General features: G+C 36.8%; 1 protein-coding gene across 1 annotated transcript; it reads right to left on the bottom strand.

The window, feature by feature from the left end:
* Positions 1–2846: 2846 nt before the first annotated feature.
* LOC143222278 (uncharacterized) lies at positions 2847–18107 on the bottom strand. The gene is made up of 3 exons (XM_076448573.1): positions 17931–18107; positions 3685–3788; positions 2847–3000 (listed from the first exon to the last, which is right to left on the bottom strand). Exons 1-2 carry the CDS (start codon positions 17999–18001, stop codon positions 3692–3694), a joined length of 168 nt encoding a protein of 55 aa, XP_076304688.1. The 5' UTR covers positions 18002–18107; the 3' UTR covers positions 2847–3000; positions 3685–3691.
* Between the last annotated feature and the right edge of the window lie 440 nt (positions 18108–18547).

The following is an 18547-nucleotide window of genomic DNA, read 5'->3' as shown; positions in this document are numbered from 1 at the left end:
AGACAGCTTGAATACATTTCTGAAATTCAAGTTTGATTATGTTGAGATCACTTTGACTTAGAACATAGTGGTTAGCACTACTGCCTTGCACGGTAGGTTCACTTATCAGACTAAAAATTATGTTTGAAAGGAATCCAGCATTCATCTTTATGTGACCTTGCAGGCCACGAGAACAGTTTGTTTCTTGATTTCGTTATAAATGATGCCAACACATCGGAATGTTTATCTGATCTATCTTTTATGTTTCCCACATACCATTCATGATCGTATATGCATGCCACATATTTCCCTGGCTGATAATTGTCATTGCTATCATTAGACCCTATCTGAGCTGCTGCAGCATCACTTTCACTGCTACTACCAACAGTTACAACTGTGTACACATCATAATCTGATAACCTTCTCATATACTATTTGTTGGTAGAGTGGGGAATAAAGCTATGATGTGACCTTATACCTGACACAATTTTGCATTTTTCATAGCACTCAAGTAGATGAAACTTTACATAGTTCTGCAGGACTGATTCCTGATTGACAAGAAAGAACTGAATGCCCTGAATGTGGTCCTTTGCCCAATGGTACATATCAGAGGCACTTAAAATTTGATAACTTATTATTTTTCACAACCTTGATTTTTTTTAAGATCATATTCAGAGATGTAAGAATATAGGGTAAAGGCTGATTCGAATATTTCAATGGGATTCATAAATTACTTCAAATTTGTATGGATATATTTGCACATAGTAACACACCTGAATTGAAGTTTTTTTTTGTTTAAGTAAACAACATATGGTCAGAGGATACTTTAAAAAATTATAACTCAAAAAGTAGGTTGAACACCATCCTGATCATTTTTGTAGATCATATTCAGAGATGTAAGAATATATGGTAAAAATATGAAAAGGCTGAATAACTGGTGACATGGTCAAACTGTGGTCTGAAGTAGGGCTATTTTTAGCTAAATCATAAAAAGTTGCATGCAGCTAAATTTTTTGCATGAGATCTAACAGACTTTTAATTACAACTGATATGTTATAGGAAAAAAAAATTCAGCTTTGTATTATATTAAGTCTTAGAGCTATGGCTTATTAAATAAACCAATGTTTTTTACAATTTTGGGTTTTCAGGTGATTTTATAGCCTTACTATGCAAATCGTAAGAAAGATAAACTTTGTTTGAGACCATTTGTGAATTCTGTGAGATTAATTCAGTCAGTGTAGCAAATTTCAACCTTCTGCCACCATTACTCTTGCAGCTTTAAGCAGCCAAAGTTGCCTGAAAATGAATTCACCAAAAAAAAAAAAAAAAATTTACAGGGCTGTAAATCAAACTATTAGAGACATTGATGTAATCTTTGGCAATTTTTCATTATAGGGGTAGATGAGCACATGTGAATTTTTTCAAGGCATTCTGAGGGAGTCACCTGATGATTTGACATGGAATGACCCTTTATCAATTCAGATGGAGCATTTGCTTAGAATGCTTTTAGCCATAGCACAACAGCTGAGTTCTTGAGTACAAACTTATAGCTCTGTTCTCTCTTAAATTTGATATGCATTTACAGTTTTGAAATCACGAGGTTGAACCCTTTTGATTGATATATTTGGTTATATCCAAGGTTTCATAGATTACTATAATCCTGTATTAAAGAATTTCAGTTTGAGGGAAAGCTGATAGAAAGACCGATGAATAATAAAACTGAATTGGGTATACGAACATCCCACACTTAGTATTGCTGGAACACAAAAATATAGTTAATGAAAAAGGTCTTGTACATTAATTTACTTTAATCCCACCTTAAAGAATTAAGTGCTGTGGCTATTGAGGATTCCTTCTGGCTATTTTGAGCTATTTACTTGATAAATAGTTATAAGTATTAAAAACAATTATTCTCCACGGATACAAAAATTAGTTTGATATTAGACGTACAAATTAGAGGTGTACTACTTTTTAGGGCATTAAAGATTGAACTGTTGTGAACATATGTACTGGGAACAAATAACAGTAATGTTTGGAATTATGTAAACATATTGTTAAGATACAACTTTTGAATAGTGACTAATGATAAGGTTTTCATTAGTTTATAACAATTCATATTAGTTTGCTATTTTATTAAAAAAACTGCTACAGATTTAACTTTTTGTTCTTTATTAAGAAATAATAAGTGTAAAAAAGAAAAACTAAATACATTCCTGCTGTTTCATACAAACTGTTATATTGTATGAACTCAAAATACTGCAGGTCAACTTAGGATAATATTACATCACTCCCTTCAAATATAATTCTTACGCTTAAATTTTTATCACACTCTTAAATCACTAGTGGAAAAAAATTTTAGGATATGATGTACAGTATCCAAAAAGCCTGGAACCATAGGCACTCCAATGAACTTTACAGGTTATGTTCCATATGATGTTCTTGTGATTTGAAATTGATTTGGATTAACAGCAGGATTAACTTGATCTTTTAAATGCTTTATTAGCACCCTAATCAGTCATAGCTGAAGTTAAGAAAAGATCCAAACTGCCTGTGGTTCAACACTTTTTGTAAAACCTGTATTAAGAAATAAACCCATTACCATTCATGTAAATGAAAGATACCATCTTTCCTTATGCTCATGTTTACTGCTACTAAGAAGCATATATAAATATTAGTTGATGTCAATGGTATTAAACTTTTATTGATGTATGAAGTTATGACTAGGGAGAATGATATAAGAACTGAGAAGTATATCCATGGCAGTGAACAGAATATTGTCTCTTCAGTAATTTTCTTTTGCATTCATAAATTTGTAAGGTTGTTTGTGTGAAAGTATCCAAGTCAATAATAGATACACTACATGACAGTAAGGCTAAAACAACATTATTTTATTGTGGGAAATTTGAAACATCAAAATTTACACAGTTCCATACAGAGTTCTGAAGTGGATTTTTTTTCTTCTTTAGTGCACATGGATCTCTATATCTTTTCCTCCAGCATCTTTGTATAATACATAGGAACCTGTAAGATTTGGAAAGATATGTTAACAGTGGAAAATTCACATTCTAGTTGTATTTGTACAAGAAACTAATGCCAAAACAAAAAAAAACTTATTTATATCTTGTTGTTCTGGAGATAAAAAATTTCTCAGCAAATCTTTAAAATTGCATCTTTATCTACCATGATACTGGTACAAAATACAGTAGCTTGAGATAATCAGCTTTAAATTACTGTATGCTAACACGTCTACAATGACTTCTGTCTCTATGGCACAATTCTGTACAAACTTTGCAGAGTATTAGCATGTTTCACTTTAAAACCATAAAATATCAACTTAAACCAGAATGCTTTATTTCAACACATTGCTTTCACATCAGTATGCAATTAGAGGTTTTGTAAATGTAACAGCTTTAATCAAAGTTTTTAAATGTAACTTGTTTCTTCATAACAAATCTGAGAAGATACAAGAAAAGCATACACCAATAATTTCATAAATATACTCGGACATGTATAATTTGCAAGACTTGTCAATGTAGTAAACTAACACATCAAATGTATCACTTTCTTTCATCATAATCTAGCAAAAAATAAAATTTGAAAACTGAACCATTAAATTTTTCATAACAGACAAATGCAAGCATGAACTGTGGATTTGAGCTAGAGTTTTACTGTTCAAAACTGCTATTCTAATACTCTGATACATACACCTGATTTATAGATTTGGAGGAGGAGCCATCAAGTCAATATCAGCAAATTCCCTTGCAAGATATACTCCAAAAGCAAACATTGTCCAACTTTTCACAAGCTGCCTAGAAATTAAAAATAGGAATTAATAAAATATAGCAAATATGCTGTACATAATTAGTTATTATTCACAGCTGATGCATTTTTGTTTCTTTCTAAAATAGGGAAAAATATTTATCCAACATAATTTCTCAGTTAAGTTAAATTTCAACTTCCCTGGTGAACACACACTGACTACCAGATAATTTTCCAAATCCAAAGCAACTCAAAACTAATAAACTTGACTAAAAACTTCTTGCTTAGGCTTCATTTCCAAAAACTGTGGCCAAACTCTAAACCTGCTCTAATTATGGTGTACACACATGGACACATGCAAAAAACATAAAAAAGGGATTTTATAAGGTACATTGCCAGATCACAGACATTAATTTCGGAAATCCATTGGAAAATAAATTTGAAGTTTTACAAATCTCTCTGAAGACAAGCACAAAGATATGCCAAATACAATAACATGGAAGTAAGACTTCATTTGTTGTAATGGAAATGGATATAAGCTTGTAGCTTTTGTATAGAAAGTCATGAAATTATTTAAACACTGAAGAGAGCTTATCAAGACACCTAAATACAGAAATATGCTACTGGAACTTAATACAAATTTAATTTAGAAATAACACTTATGCTTTATTTAATGTACAGAAATTTTGTTAGAAAACTCATTTTTACAGTTTAACTACTTGTACATGAATTCTCTATGCATTTTCTTTTGCATAAACTTCTAGGAAATAACTAACAGATAGACATCCATTAACAGAACTATTGTGTACCTGAATTTCAGAGCTACAAATTATGAAAATGAAAGTAATAAATATTCAACTTAATTATGTAATTTTACTTTACAAATAAACGTAAAAATTATGAATTTCATGGTCAGTCATACTTTAGTCATCCTGTATTAAATAAAGTGTGAAATATTGCCCAAGGTATATTATTTAACATACATTGAAAAGAAACAACAGATTCAACCAAATTTGACCGTACAATAATTTGTATGACTATACTATGACTTGGGCCAGACCAGATATTACTTTATTTCTAACAAACGTGGTCAGAACTGAAATTGTAAATTATTTATTAGAACAGAATTAGAATACAAATTGTGAAAAAGACAACAACTACAATCCAGGTAAAGCTTTCTAACCTAATAAACTTGTACAATTTTTTGCAAGATGTAATGTGTTGTATGCACCAGTGGCTATGATTGCTGTAATAAAAGATAAATCTTCTGTAAGAACTGAAAAGTACATTTCCTAAAATTGAAGATGTTTCATAATAATGCTTAAAAAGTGAAGTTACAATCATTGTGATAATGTAATGAACTATACAGCTAATATTAATCATGTACAATAAGAATTTAAATAAATAGGAGATAAACCCAACTACAGTCAATACACTAACACTTGGTTCACTATCACCCTAAACAATTTCTAATGAAATTAAAATGTAAACATGAAAGAACACCAAATATCTATCATGTATATAAGGACCAACATTGATAAACAGTGCAGGGGTTATCACAAATAGGGACAGTAGATGGTAGCCAGGCATGGGAGCAAGATGAGACATGAGCATTAAAGCAGAGATACTGATTGATTGATTTAGTGTTTTATGGCACAAAGCAGCTAGACTATCTGCACCAAATGTCTGGTAAAAAGGTAAAAATAAATTAAATGTAGTAAAATACAGAAAAGGAAATAAAGGTAAAACAAAACATCATTGAAAAATAGAAAAAGCATAAAACCACTATTGACACCTAGTTTACAATGGTAAGAGAGAAAGCAGAGTAAAAGAAATTGTAAAGTACTTACTCTAGCAAAATGGTAATGATCATAACCTGCCATGAAGACAAATAGGTAAATACAAGAACCACCGTCAGTCACCTGAAGTTGGCCTTTCCAGTCCTGGTTCTGGGTTATGTGTCATAACAGCCATTATCAAAATGTAAAATAATAGAAGTTTTAAAAGGCATATAGCAAAATCGTTATAATGAGTAGCCAAATGTCCAGTAAAAAGATAAAAGTAAAGTAAATGTAGTAAAATTTGTAAAAGTAAATGAAGATAAAAACAAAACAGCAATTAAAAACAGAAAATTGCATAAAACTGATGTTGACTTCCAGTCTATAAAGTTGTAAAGAACTTCCTGCAGCAGAATGGTAATGATCATAACCCACCAGGAAGACTAACAGGTAAATATAAGAACCACTGTCAGTCACCTGAAGTTGGTCTTTCCAGTCCTGGTTCCAGGTTATGTGTCATTATGGCCAGTACCAAAGGGTAAAGTGATAAAAGTTCAAAAAACATGCAGCAAAATTGGAATAACAACTCGCCAGGACGACTAACGGGTAGGTCAAATGGAAAGTTCAAACAGCAGCGTTAGTCACATGAAGTTAGCCTTTCCAGTCCTGGTGTCGAGTTATATAATGTTCTGGCCATTTTTCAATGTCAAATTGAACCAGAGAGAATGAAGCTGTGAAAAGGAAACCACAATTAAAAAGGTGTAATGAATAAATATCCAACACTTAAGTGAGATTAAAAAGATTAATGGCCATTAAAAAACTAAAAACTTTATCAAGGTGGACAGAGTCACCATCACCAATAACACTGTCCAATCTGGAAAAAACATGTTTAAAATATTGCCGTTGTTGATAATCGTAACGATGGCAAGAAAGTAAAATGTGGCTGATAGTGATTTGAGTGTTACACAAACAACACACTGGTGCATCAGTTCCAAATAAAAGAAAATGATTAGTTAAAAAACTGTGACCAATGCGTAGTCTAGTTAGAACAACTTCCTCCTTCCGAACCTTACGGAAGCTAGATGGCCAAAGCCCAACATAGGGTTTTATTTGAAAAAGCCTGTTGTCGTGTTGCTCACTCCAAGTGGACTGCCAGCTGGCATGGAGCTGAGTCTTGAATACAAGACCATAGTCCATGTATGGAATAGGCACAGTGGTGATAGTGCCAGAGCAGATAGATTTAGCTGCCGTGTCTGCAAGCTCGTTCCCGCGAATACCAACATGGCCTGGTATCCAGAAAAACTGGATAGAAGTAGCAGTAAGTGAGAAATGGGCCAGTCGGTTTTGAATATCAGCAAGAACAGGTCGTCGGAACCCACACTGGGTGGGCAATATGAGGTTGTTTGATTCGAGGAACCAAACAAGACGAGCATTAACTCTGTCTTACAGAGACAGCTCGTAAAAGCAATTGGACGGTAGTTTGAAGGAATCTTGGGATCTTTTCCTGGCTTAGAGAAAGATAAAATAATAGCCTGGCACCAGGCATCAGGAAAAACATTCTCCTGCCAGATCCACTTAAAGACAATTAGAAGGGCATCAAGAGAAGCAGGAGATAGATGGTGCATCATGTCATAGTGTATATCATCAGGTCCAACAGATGTACTGCCAGACCGATGAAGGGCCATTTTCAGTTCCACGAGTGTAAAGGGATAATTATAGTCAAAGAAACAGTCAGTTCCAAAGGAAAGAGGTGAATGCTCTGCCCGAGTCTTGATGGCCAAGAAGGTGGAGGAACAAGCAGAAGTGCTAGATACCTGGCAAAAGCTTTCACCTAGAGTATCAGCGATGCTCCGGACATCAGCCACCTCCTGACCATCAGAGAGTAAGATCGAGAGGGGGACAGAACTGTAGTGCCCATTAACCTTTCAAATCCTGTCCCATATGACCTTGGAACTGCTGGTAGAAGATGTCCTAGTTGTGAACTTAATCCAAGATTCCTTCTGGCTTTGACATCTGACCCACCTAGCATGTGCACGGGCCCGTTGGAAAGTGACGTGGTTCGAAAGTGTGGGATATCTACGAAAAGTATCCCAGGCCTGTTTTTGAGCCTTCCGTGCTAAGTGGCAAGCTGGATTCCACCACGGATGAGGATATCGTAGAAAACGTGTAGAGGTTTTAGGAATATACTGAGCATCTGCTTGTATAATACAGCCAGTTACTGCTGCCACACAGTCATCTATTGATGGCTGATTCACGATGGCAGGATCAAGTACTGCGAGAGCAGTTAAAGTGGACCAGTCTGCCTGATCCAGCTTCCACCGGGGCACACGGGTAGGGTGGCATCGACCACGGCCAGTCTCTCTCAAAAGTATAGGAAAATGATCACTGCCTAGCGGATAATTGTCAACCCTCCATAAAAAATGGGAGAATAATGAAGGGGAGCAAACTGAGAGATCAAGAGCGGTAAAGAACTAACTAGGTGCATGAAAATAAGTGGAAGAACCAGTATTGAAAAGAGAAAGATTGTGATCAGAGAGCATACGCTCTACAGAGCGACTCCTCCCATCAATAACAGCACTTCTCCAGAGGGGATGATGTCCATTAAAGTCCCACAGGATTAGAAAAAGGGATACGACAACTGTTCAACAAGAGCATCAAGGTCTGATTGATCATATGTCTCCAGGGGACAGGTAGAGAGAACAAACAGTGATGGTATGACCCAAGGAAACACAGATGGCTATGGCCTCCAAGAGTGTGTTGAGAGGGTGGGCACATGCTGATCAACCAATAGTGCCACCCCTCCATGTACTCGTCCATCACACAGCCTGTCATTTCTGTACAGAGAAAACTGCCGAATGGTGACAGTATCAGCAGGTTTTAGAAATGTTTCTTGTAAAGAAAGACACACGAGATGGTAGGAAGCAATCAGTGTTTTGATATCATCCAGATTAGAACGTAAACCTTGACAGTTCCATTGTATCAAGGTGGCCATTTTTAATGACGGGTAGGCAAAGTTGCTGTAGAACCCTTCTGTGTATGACCACGTCTTTTTTCTTTACTGTCTTTAGTTGGAGGAGGTCTATCAACCTCCATGGATCCTGCTCTGGGTCGGGTGGGCAGGTTTTTGTTATTGGAAGGGGAATCCAGTGAGTGAGGATGCGAACGGATAATTGTTTTGTCTCTTGTGGTGGGAGAAAAAGATGTATCAGAAGAAATGCCTGTATTTGAAACTGAAGGACGTGGATCTTGAGGTTTGTTGGAAGGTATGGGAGGAACAGAGATGGGTGTGGAAGTCGATTCATCAACCTTTTTAACCATGGAGGTCAAAAGGCTTTTCATTTGTGTTGGAAACAATTCTCTTGGAGGCACAGAGATCTGTCTGCACTCCCAGTGTAGTTGTGGAATGAAGTGCAGCAGCATACGAGGTCTGTTCAAAAAATATGCAGACTGTTTGAATTGCGCGGCTCCAGTTGGTTCCAGGGGAATCCGCTTGGTGTCACTAGGTTCGCACAGATCAACTGATTACGACGCCATTTCCCGATTGCAGATATCTTCATTTGTGTATGAGCTAGGTGGTTTTAAGTGAAGTGCGATTTTTTGTTTGGCGGATTTCAGAATGAATGACCTAAAGGAGCAACGAACTCCTGTGAAATTTTGCGTTAAACTTGGAAAATCTGCAACTGAAACTTTTGCTATGCTTCACACGGCTTACGGTGATGTTGTTATGAAGCGTACGGCATGTTTCAAGAGGCATGAACGTTTTAAGGATGGTCGACAGTCCATTGAAGATAATGAGCATCCTAGACGTCCTTCCACGTCAACTTACGACCCACACGTCGACAAAATCAACATCATGGTGCGGGCAAATTGACGTCTGACTGTTAGGGAGCTTGCTGAAGAGTGTGGGATATCAATTGGATCTTGTTACGAGGTTTTGACCGAAAAATTGAAGATGCACCGCATTGCTGCGAAATTTGTGCCTCAGAACTCGTGAGTTTTTGGCCAAACACTCGATCACTGTTCTTCCCCACCCCCCCTACTCACCTGACCTTGCTCCTTGCGATTTTTTCTTGTTCCCCAAACTCAAAAGACCCTTGAAAGGAAGAAGATTTGAGACGATTCCCGAGATTAAGGCAAATGCGACGAAGGAGCTGGAGGACATTACAAAAGTAGCGTACCAGGACTGTTTCAACAAGTGAAAACACCGTTGGGATAAGTGTGTGTGTGTTGGGGAGAAGAGTACTTTGAAGGGATCCAAGACCTGTAACTTCTAAATAAAGTACATTTTATTTTATGACGTCAGTCTGCGTATTTTTTGAACAGCCCTCGTATGTCCGAGATGGAGTGGCAGGCAGCAATTTCCGAGCCTCAGGATAACTAACGTTATGAGTCGTTTTCAAATGCTGCACCTCTTTTCCTCCAACCATTTTGGGCAAGAACGAAAGTAGGAAAGGTGAGAACTATTGCAGTTGACGCAATGTGGGTCCATGTCACATTCATAGGCATTGTGGCCCTTGCCATCACAACAAGCACATGTCAGGGAACCACGACATGATGTCTTTGAGTGGGCGAAACTCTGACATTGGAAACATCAGAGAAGGTTTGGAATGTATGGCCATACCCTGCAAATTAGATAACCTGCCTTGATGGTGGCAGGTGCAAGTGATGATGTAAATGTCAAAGCAAGGGTATTTGTTGGCAGTGTAACTCCATCTTTGCGAGTGGAGATGCCTCTCACTGCAGAAACTCCTTGAGTGGAGAGACCAGCAAGAATCTCTGACTCGGGGACGTTCTTCAAATTCCTCTCAACAATAACTCCTTGTGATTAATTCAAGGTAGCATGAGGGGTAACCTCAATAGGTACATCCCCAATTGCCTTTGAATTCAAGAGTTCACTGTGTTGGGATGTGGATGTTTCAACCAATATGTCTCCAGATCAAAGCTTCTTTACTGACTTTGGAGAGCCAGCAAGTCCCTCTTGTCCCTTCTGAATAAAAAAGGGGGATAATTGCCCTAAAGGTTTTTCTGAAAGAGAATGTAATACAAGAAAATGAGGTACTTGTGTTACAGATGTCGAAGATCGCTGCTCACAGTTTTCAAGACGTGGTCGCTTACCTGTTGACTGTTTTTTTCACTATTTAAATTTTTTGAAGGAGGATCCATAGGAAAAAAGAAAAATTTTTGTACCCACTGACCCAACCCACCATGGAGCCCTACGAGGGGACGCACTACAATGTCATACAAGGACAATGTAGCAACGCCAGGGTTTCGTGAGCACTATACCCAAACACCAGCATCAGGCACAATGTCCATAACACCCGTTGAGAAGTTCGAACAATGGTACTTGGTTGACTCTAGCCCAAGTTGACCAGCTGATTGACCCAAGGGGGGGCCCACCCAAAGGGCGCCCGTCTACAGGAATTCAAAGCCAAAGTGGTGTGTTAGGGTTGGACCCCTCAACCACCAGGATCCTCTCCTCCCCTTCACGAGTCGCTACGCACGGCAAACACGTGGGTGGATGTTTAGATCCAAGAGAAGGTAACCAGACAGAACAGAACCTTCCCTGGTAGATCCCCTAACCACGTACAGGAATCCACACGGAGGGGAAGCAGAGATACAAGGGCTCAATAATTTGTTATCCCTTATCAATGCAGATTTTGGGAGAGGGAAGTGTTCCCTGTGAGTCATCATTAGCCAGGTGGTGGATTTAATCATCTCTTATGTATATACAAAGATATAACAATGGTTATGCAAGAGCCTGTCTGGGAAAATTGGAGAATACTGAATGAAAGGAGACAAAATTGAGAGAAGTGAAACTACAGTGTGAAGTGAGTAAAGGAACAAAGATGTGTCAGGGTTTCTTAACATCTATGGCTGCAATATTTTGTCCAAAAGATGATGACTAGAGGAAAGAGAAGTTGCGAGATGACTAATTTGACTGAAGGTGATATGAAAAACAATCGAGGTGAAACCTATTGTGTATCAACAAAGGGAAAGGAACAACATGGCAATAAAAAAACAACAACAAAAAAACTAAATAGTGACCTGCCCATATAGGACAAAGGAGATAAAGATAGAATGATTATACAGAGATAAAAGGGAAGGAAGAGTTATTAAATAGAATATCCAATCACTGTTTCAGGCAGCCAAAGTGCTGGGGAGAAAATAGTGTTCTGTGATTAAATCTCTCCTAGGATAATAATTACAGCAGGCATCCAGGGCAAAATGTGAAGTTTTCTACAAGCAATAAGGTGAAGAAAATGTCTTTAGAGAAAGAATATAAGGGAAACACATGGCTAAAGGTTTGGACAGGGGATAGATGGTTGGTTGATTGGTTTAGTGTTTTATGGCACAAAGCAACTAAACTATCTGCACCAAACATCTGGAAAAGTTAAAGCAATATTAAAATTCATAATTGAGGTAAAACAAAACAAAGTTTAACTTTTGAATTAAAAAGAAACAAATTCCAATTTTTATATCTAGTCTACAGCAGTAAGAGAAAAACTACAGCAAGACAAGTTGTATAGGACTTTCTGTAACATAATTGTTATTATCATAACTCACCATGATGGCTGATGAGTAAGTTCAAAAATTATGTTAGTCATCTGAAGTTCGCTTATCCAGTCCTGGATTCGAGTTATTTAACATTACAGCCATTTTCAGGAAGTAAAGTAATACATGTTTTAAAAGACTTGTAGCAAAATTTTATTATTACAACTCGTTAGGATGACTAACAGGTAGTTCAAATATCAGCGTTAGACACCTGAAGTTGCCCTTTCCAGTCCTGGTTTTAAGTTATTTGACATTACAACCATTTTATAATTTCAAATCAAACTAGGTGTACTTTTATTCTTAAAAGGGAATCACATTAAAAAATTATTTAATGTATAAATTTAAATAAATCTTAAATAGCATTAAAAAGATTAATAGCCTTTAAAAACTGAAACCATTTCTAAGGTAGATAGTGTCATCATTGCCAATAACATTGTCTCACGTTACATATAAGCCTTGGAACAAAACATGTTTAAAATGGTGCTGTACTTGAGAGTCATAATGACAGCATGACAGTAAAATGATGCTTATTGCAACCTGATTGTTACACAGACAACACATAAGTGCATCAGTCCCAGATAAAAGAAAATGATGAGTGAAAAACTGTGACCAATGCGTGGTGTAGTTAGAATGACTTCCTCTTTCCAATCCTTATGGAAGCAAGATGGCCAAAGTTCAATAGAGGGTTTTATTTGGAAAAGCTTGTTTTCACATTGTTCACTCCAAGTTGACTGCCAACTGGCACAGAGCCAAGTCTTAAATATAGGACCATAGTCCATGTATGGAACAGTGATAGTGCCAGAGCAGACAGATTTAACTGTGGTGTCTGTGAGCCTGTTCCCGCAAATACCAACGTGGCCTAGTATTCAGAAAAACTGAATAGAATTAGATGTTAAAGAGAAATGGGCTAGTCAGTTTTGAATATTGGTGAGAACTAATGTGAAGCAATTTGAGTACTGTTTAGCTTTGATGTGATCCAGGACAAGAGAAATGGCATACAGTTCAGCAGCAAACACAAACTGTTGAGGGGATTCTTTGCACAACCACCGAATCACAACAAATCATGGCAGAAGACACAAAGTCACCTGATTTCAAATCATCCACATGAATAGGAATGGAAGGATATTTCGAAAGATGTTCAGCAAATAACAGACAGTATTTCTAATCGGGAGTGTCCGCTTTTCACAGACGACTTAAAGATAGGTCACATTTGCGGACTGTAAGAAGCCATGGTAGGATGGGCTGACCAGTGGATACAGCAATATTATCCAAGTACGGACCCAAATTCATCCAACTGTGCCGAGATAAAATGGCCAAAGGGAACAATGGCAAATCGTCTGTTCTGAAAAAGCATGACCCACTAAGGAAGGAAAACACAACCCCAGGTGGGATGCTGAGGTAAGGATTGAAGTTTTGAAGCATACATTAAACAATAACTGCAAATGGAGGAGGTGTAGAGGAGTTTCAGTTCATGAGACTTTTTTACAAGCTCTGAACTGGGAAAGTGCAGAGCTGAAGTCCTTGATGATGAACAGGGTCCAGCATCTTTAAGGCTGAGGTTCTGGCAGAGCCATAGACCAGTGACCCATAGTCTAGTTTCAATTGAATAAGAGCATGATATATCTTTAGCATACAACATTGATCTACTCCCCAAGTGGTGGAAGAGATGATGTTCAGTGCTCTTGTACGTTTGACCCATAGCTGCTTGATGTGTGGTAAAAGGTCAACTTACGGTCAAAGATAAGCCCCAAGACTTCTGTCTTAAGGACCACAGGTAACACAACTTCACCGATATGGAGCTCATGATCAAAGTTAATACACCGATGGTAGCAAAAGTGCATGCAAATGGTTTTAGAGAGAGAAGTTAAAACTGTTTGCTGTGGTCCACTACAGTAAATGATAGAAGGTCGGTCTGTAGCTGCCACTCAATATATCTCATGTTCGACGACTGACATGAGATGTTAAAGTTGTTGACATAGAGCCTATTTGCACCAGTAAAGAGGGAGTTGTTCTCTAATTACAGTAATATTTATACTGTAATGTGTGACACTCAAAACACAGCCTTGAGGAACTCCAAGTTTCCGTAGAAAAGAATGGGAAAGTGTCAAACCCACATGAACTTGGAATCGCCTGTCCATTAAAAATTTAATAAAAAATGGGCAAATGAACATGCAACATAAATGGAGCTCTTGTAAAATGCCATACTTCTGTGTTGTATCATAAGCCTTCTCCATGTAAAAAAATATTGATACAAGATGTTGCCATTTGAAAAATGCTGTAATTGATGTTTCAAGTTGAATTAGGTGGTCCATGGTGGAGTGCTGTTGTTGGAACCCACTCTGGGTAGGCAAGAGGAGGTTGTTTGATTCGAGGAACCAAATAAGATGAGAATTAAACATCCTCTCTAAGGTTTAACAGAGACAGCTCATCAAATCAATTGGATGGTAGTTTGAAGGAATCTTTCCTAGACTTAAAGAAAGGACAGGCAATAGCCTGGTGCCAGGCATCAGGAAAATCATTCTCCTGGCAGATCTGGTTAAAAACAATCAGAAGAATAGCAAGAGAAATAAGGCAAAACATTTTGTAGTGTATATCATCAGGTTTGACTGATGTACTGCCAGACAAATGAAGGGCCAGTTTGAGTTTTACCAGTGTAAAGGAACAATTATAGTCACAGAGACAATCAGTTCCTAAGGGAAGAGGTGATTGCTCTGTCTGAGTCTTGATGACTAAGAAGGTAGAAAAAGAAACAGAAGTGCTAGATACCTGCAAAAGCTTTCACCAAGAGTATCGGCAATGCTCTGGGTATCAGCTACTTCCTGGCCATCAGAGAGAAAGATCAAGAGGGGACAGAATTATATTGCCCACTGATTTTTCGAATCTTGTCCCATGACTTTGGAACTGGTAGTAGAAGATATGCTGGCTGTGAACTTAATCCAAGATTCCCTTTGACTCTGACATCTTACCCACTGAGCATGTGCATGGGCCTGCTAAAAAGTGATGCGGTTTGATAGTGTGGGATACCTACGAAAAGTATCCTAGGTTCATTCTTGAGCCTTTCGTGCCATGTCTCAGGCACGATTCCACCACAGACAAAGATATCGTAGAACACGTGTTGAGGTTTCAGGAATATGTTGAGCAGCTGCCTGTATAATACAGTCAGTTACTGCTCTCACACAGTTGTCTATTGATGGCTTACAGATGATGGCAGGATCAAGTTCTGCAAGGGCAGTGAAAGAGGGCCAGTTTGCTTGATCCAGCTTCTACTGGGACATGTGGGTCGGATGGCATCGATCACGGCCAGTCTCTCTCAAAATGAGAGGAAAATGATCACTGCCTTGTGGGTTATTGTCAATCCTCCATAAACAGTGGGAGAATAGTGAAGGGGAGCAAACTGACAAATCAATAGCAATAAAGGACTGACTAAGTGCATGAAAATAAGTAGAAGAACCAGTATTGAAAAGAGAAAGGTTGTGATCAGAGAGCATATGCTCTACAGAGCAACCCCTCCCATCAATATCAGCACTTCCCCAGAGGGGATGATGTCCATTGAACTTCACCAGGATTATAAAGGGAGATGGCAATTGTTCAATGAGAGTATCAAGTGCTGAATGATCATAGGTCTCTCCAGGTGACAGGTAGAGAGAACAAATAGCAATGGTACGATACAAGGAAACACGAATGGCTATGGCCTCCAAGGGTGTGTCAAAGGGCAAAGACAGGGTGGATACATGCTGGTCAACCAACAGTGCCATTCCTCCATCACACAGCCTGCCATTTCTGTACAAAGAAAACTGTCAAAAGGTTATTGTATCAGTTGGTTTCAGAAATGTTTCCTATAAGGAAAGACATACAGGACAGAAGGAAGCAATCAGTGCTTTGATGTCATTCAGGTTAGAACATAAACCTCTGCAATACCATTGCATCAAGATTGCCATTTTTATTCATGTGTAGGCAAATTGGGTGAGGAGCCCTTCTGTTAACGACCATGTCTTTTTTCTTTATTGTCTTCATTTCAGGGAGGTCTGTCCACCTCCATGGATCCTGCCCTGGATTGACTGGACAGGTCTTTGTTGTTGGAAGAGGATTCCAGTGACTGAGGATGTGAACGAATGATCATTCTGCATCTAGGGTGGGAGAAGATATACCTGAGGAAATACCATACCTAGAAACAAAGGAAGTGAATCTTGTGGTTTGCTGAAATGAATGTTAGGGAAAGAGATGGGTAATGACGTTGATTCATCAACTTCTTTAACCATGGAGGTCAAGACTTTTCATATGGTTTGAGAATGCTTCTTTTGGAGGCACAGAGAGATCCGTCTGCACTCCCACTAGAACTGCTTAAGTCAGCTGGTTATTATTTTGCTCATATAAATCAATGCAAGTATTCTTAGAATTTTTCTTAAATTAACAAGTATGCAGTAGACTTGTAACTAAACACAGACTAAAAATGAAGACTGTCAAAAGTTTGTTACCAGTACAGTATAGTTTTAAAAATAATCACAATTTTTTTATTACGTTACCAACCAGCCAAGATTATTTAAAAAGATGTCAAGTATGGAAAGGTAAAGTATTAATACATAAATAAACTATTCTTTCATTTATCAATTTTGAATTGTTTTATTTAGGGAACGCTTAACTAAATACAGTTAAGTGATTCCAGTTTTTTTTGTTTTTTTTCATATTTCATTGTAAGTGAAAAACCTAAGTATTGTTGGTCCTTTAGAGAAAAGTTAGAGAATGAAATAACTGTTCTGTTTAATGCAGAGAATTGAACCCTGGTGTTTAACAAATCCGAATTTTTGTTACTAACCGACCAGAATGTAAAAACATGGATCTTTTTAAAAAAATTATCAAACTGTCATAGTTTACAAAAACAGGCTGGCTCTTACTCTTTTCTTTAACTAAGAGAAATATGTTACTATTCAAGTCTCTCTCTCTACCAATGAAGTTATACATACTTATGGTTTCCACAATACGAGTTCCAATCTTTTCAAATATTTTGTAAATAATGGTGGACTGTTTGTATTAGAAAAGATATCAAGTCCTAAAAAGTTTTAGCATAAACTGTGCTCATTTACAGAAATAATGAGTTTCTTTATTGTTATATATGTTCTAAATAATTATTTTAACCTTCTGGTTGGGTAATTTTAGTAAAAACATGTATTTTCAATTTACATAATTTGTATTCAAAATTCAAACAAGAAAACCCAAAAGGAATAGTTTGAATATTTAATTCATATCCTTCTGTAAAGAATCTTTCTAGCCTTTACATTGTATGGTTTTTAAATTATATATTAATTAGAACTGTTTCAGTTTTACTGCACCAATAAATTATATTTCTGCTTTTACCTCTGGTAAGCCTAAGATTGTAAAAGTCATTCCATACGATTTGCAGTGGGTTATATAACGAAAAAAAAAAATCAAAATGATAACCAATTTAAATGTGTAAAGCTTTCTAGAACAACTGGGTTCAGTAAAACTTTAAATTAAAAAAAATAATGGTACCTTGGTGAAGTTTATTTTCTTTTAGAAGAATAGTTTTGTATTTAGTAAATCATGTTACTGTTAGCTTACAGTTTACCAAATCAATAAAAATTAGCATTCATTTCTGGATTATTTAAAATTAAACACCTGAAGACCCAAATTTTACCTAATGGGCAATTTAAATGGGAGAAGGAAAATTCACTCACTACCTCATCACTTCTTTACGGTTTTTATCACTTATTCAGTATTAATAGTAGTATTATTAGGTATTATAAAACTATAACTCAAACGATACATTACTAATACAACACTGGTCTGTTGCACATTATGGCTATATTTGTCATTAATTCTACTAATGTACGTGCAATATCATACCATTTTAACGGATCTGTATAAAGACTTTGGATCATTCCAACAACACTGCTACCTTTCCCTTCTCGCGGCATCTTGTTTACTAGTGCCCTCTAGGAACTTTAGCTTGTTTTTTTATTTTTATAATATGCAAATTAATATTTTTTAGTATCTATATCACAGTTGCGTGTTTAAATATGAAGTATTTTAAAGAAGCATGTAAAGATAGAAAACAAAAAACAAAAGGTTACAAATTTATAAGTCTTCGTATCTCATTCGATTAAAAAACATCACAATTTCACCTTTACCAAGGCATTTTGAAAAACAGTCAATCCATAAATGATAATTACGCTCTTCTATGTAAAAGTGTTTTCTCAGCCCAAACGAGCCGTTTTTGCATATAAATTTCTCAACAAGTGGGTTTCTCGTCATCACTGAAATGATAATTACGTTTCTATAACAGTTAAAAAACAACAAGGGGTGTGTTGGTCCATCAAGAGTGTTTTATCCACATAAAAAAGTATGAACATAAAAACAAATTTGGGTTTTTCTTTCACTATTTCCATCTTTAATATATTTCAGAAACATTTACTAATAAGTTCGAAATTGTTCATGATGTAGGCTTTTGCTAAAAATTGTAA

The sequence above is a fragment of the Tachypleus tridentatus genome, chromosome 8 (genome assembly GCF_004210375.1).
Source record: "Tachypleus tridentatus isolate NWPU-2018 chromosome 8, ASM421037v1, whole genome shotgun sequence".
In the NCBI taxonomy this organism is placed as follows: Eukaryota; Metazoa; Arthropoda; class Merostomata; order Xiphosura; family Limulidae; genus Tachypleus; species Tachypleus tridentatus.
Note: the sequence above shows the minus strand (reverse complement) of the source record. Positions and strands in the feature narration are given on the sequence as shown.

Coding starts and splice junctions, on each gene's coding strand:
- LOC143222278 (XM_076448573.1), bottom strand. CDS start 18,001: ATGCCGCGAGAAGGGAAAGGTAGCAGTGTTGTTGGAATGATCCAAAGT. Junction 3,789..17,930: donor TATACAGATCCGTTAAAATG/GTATGATATTGC, acceptor TTTAATTTCTAG/GCAGCTTGTGAAAAGTTGGA.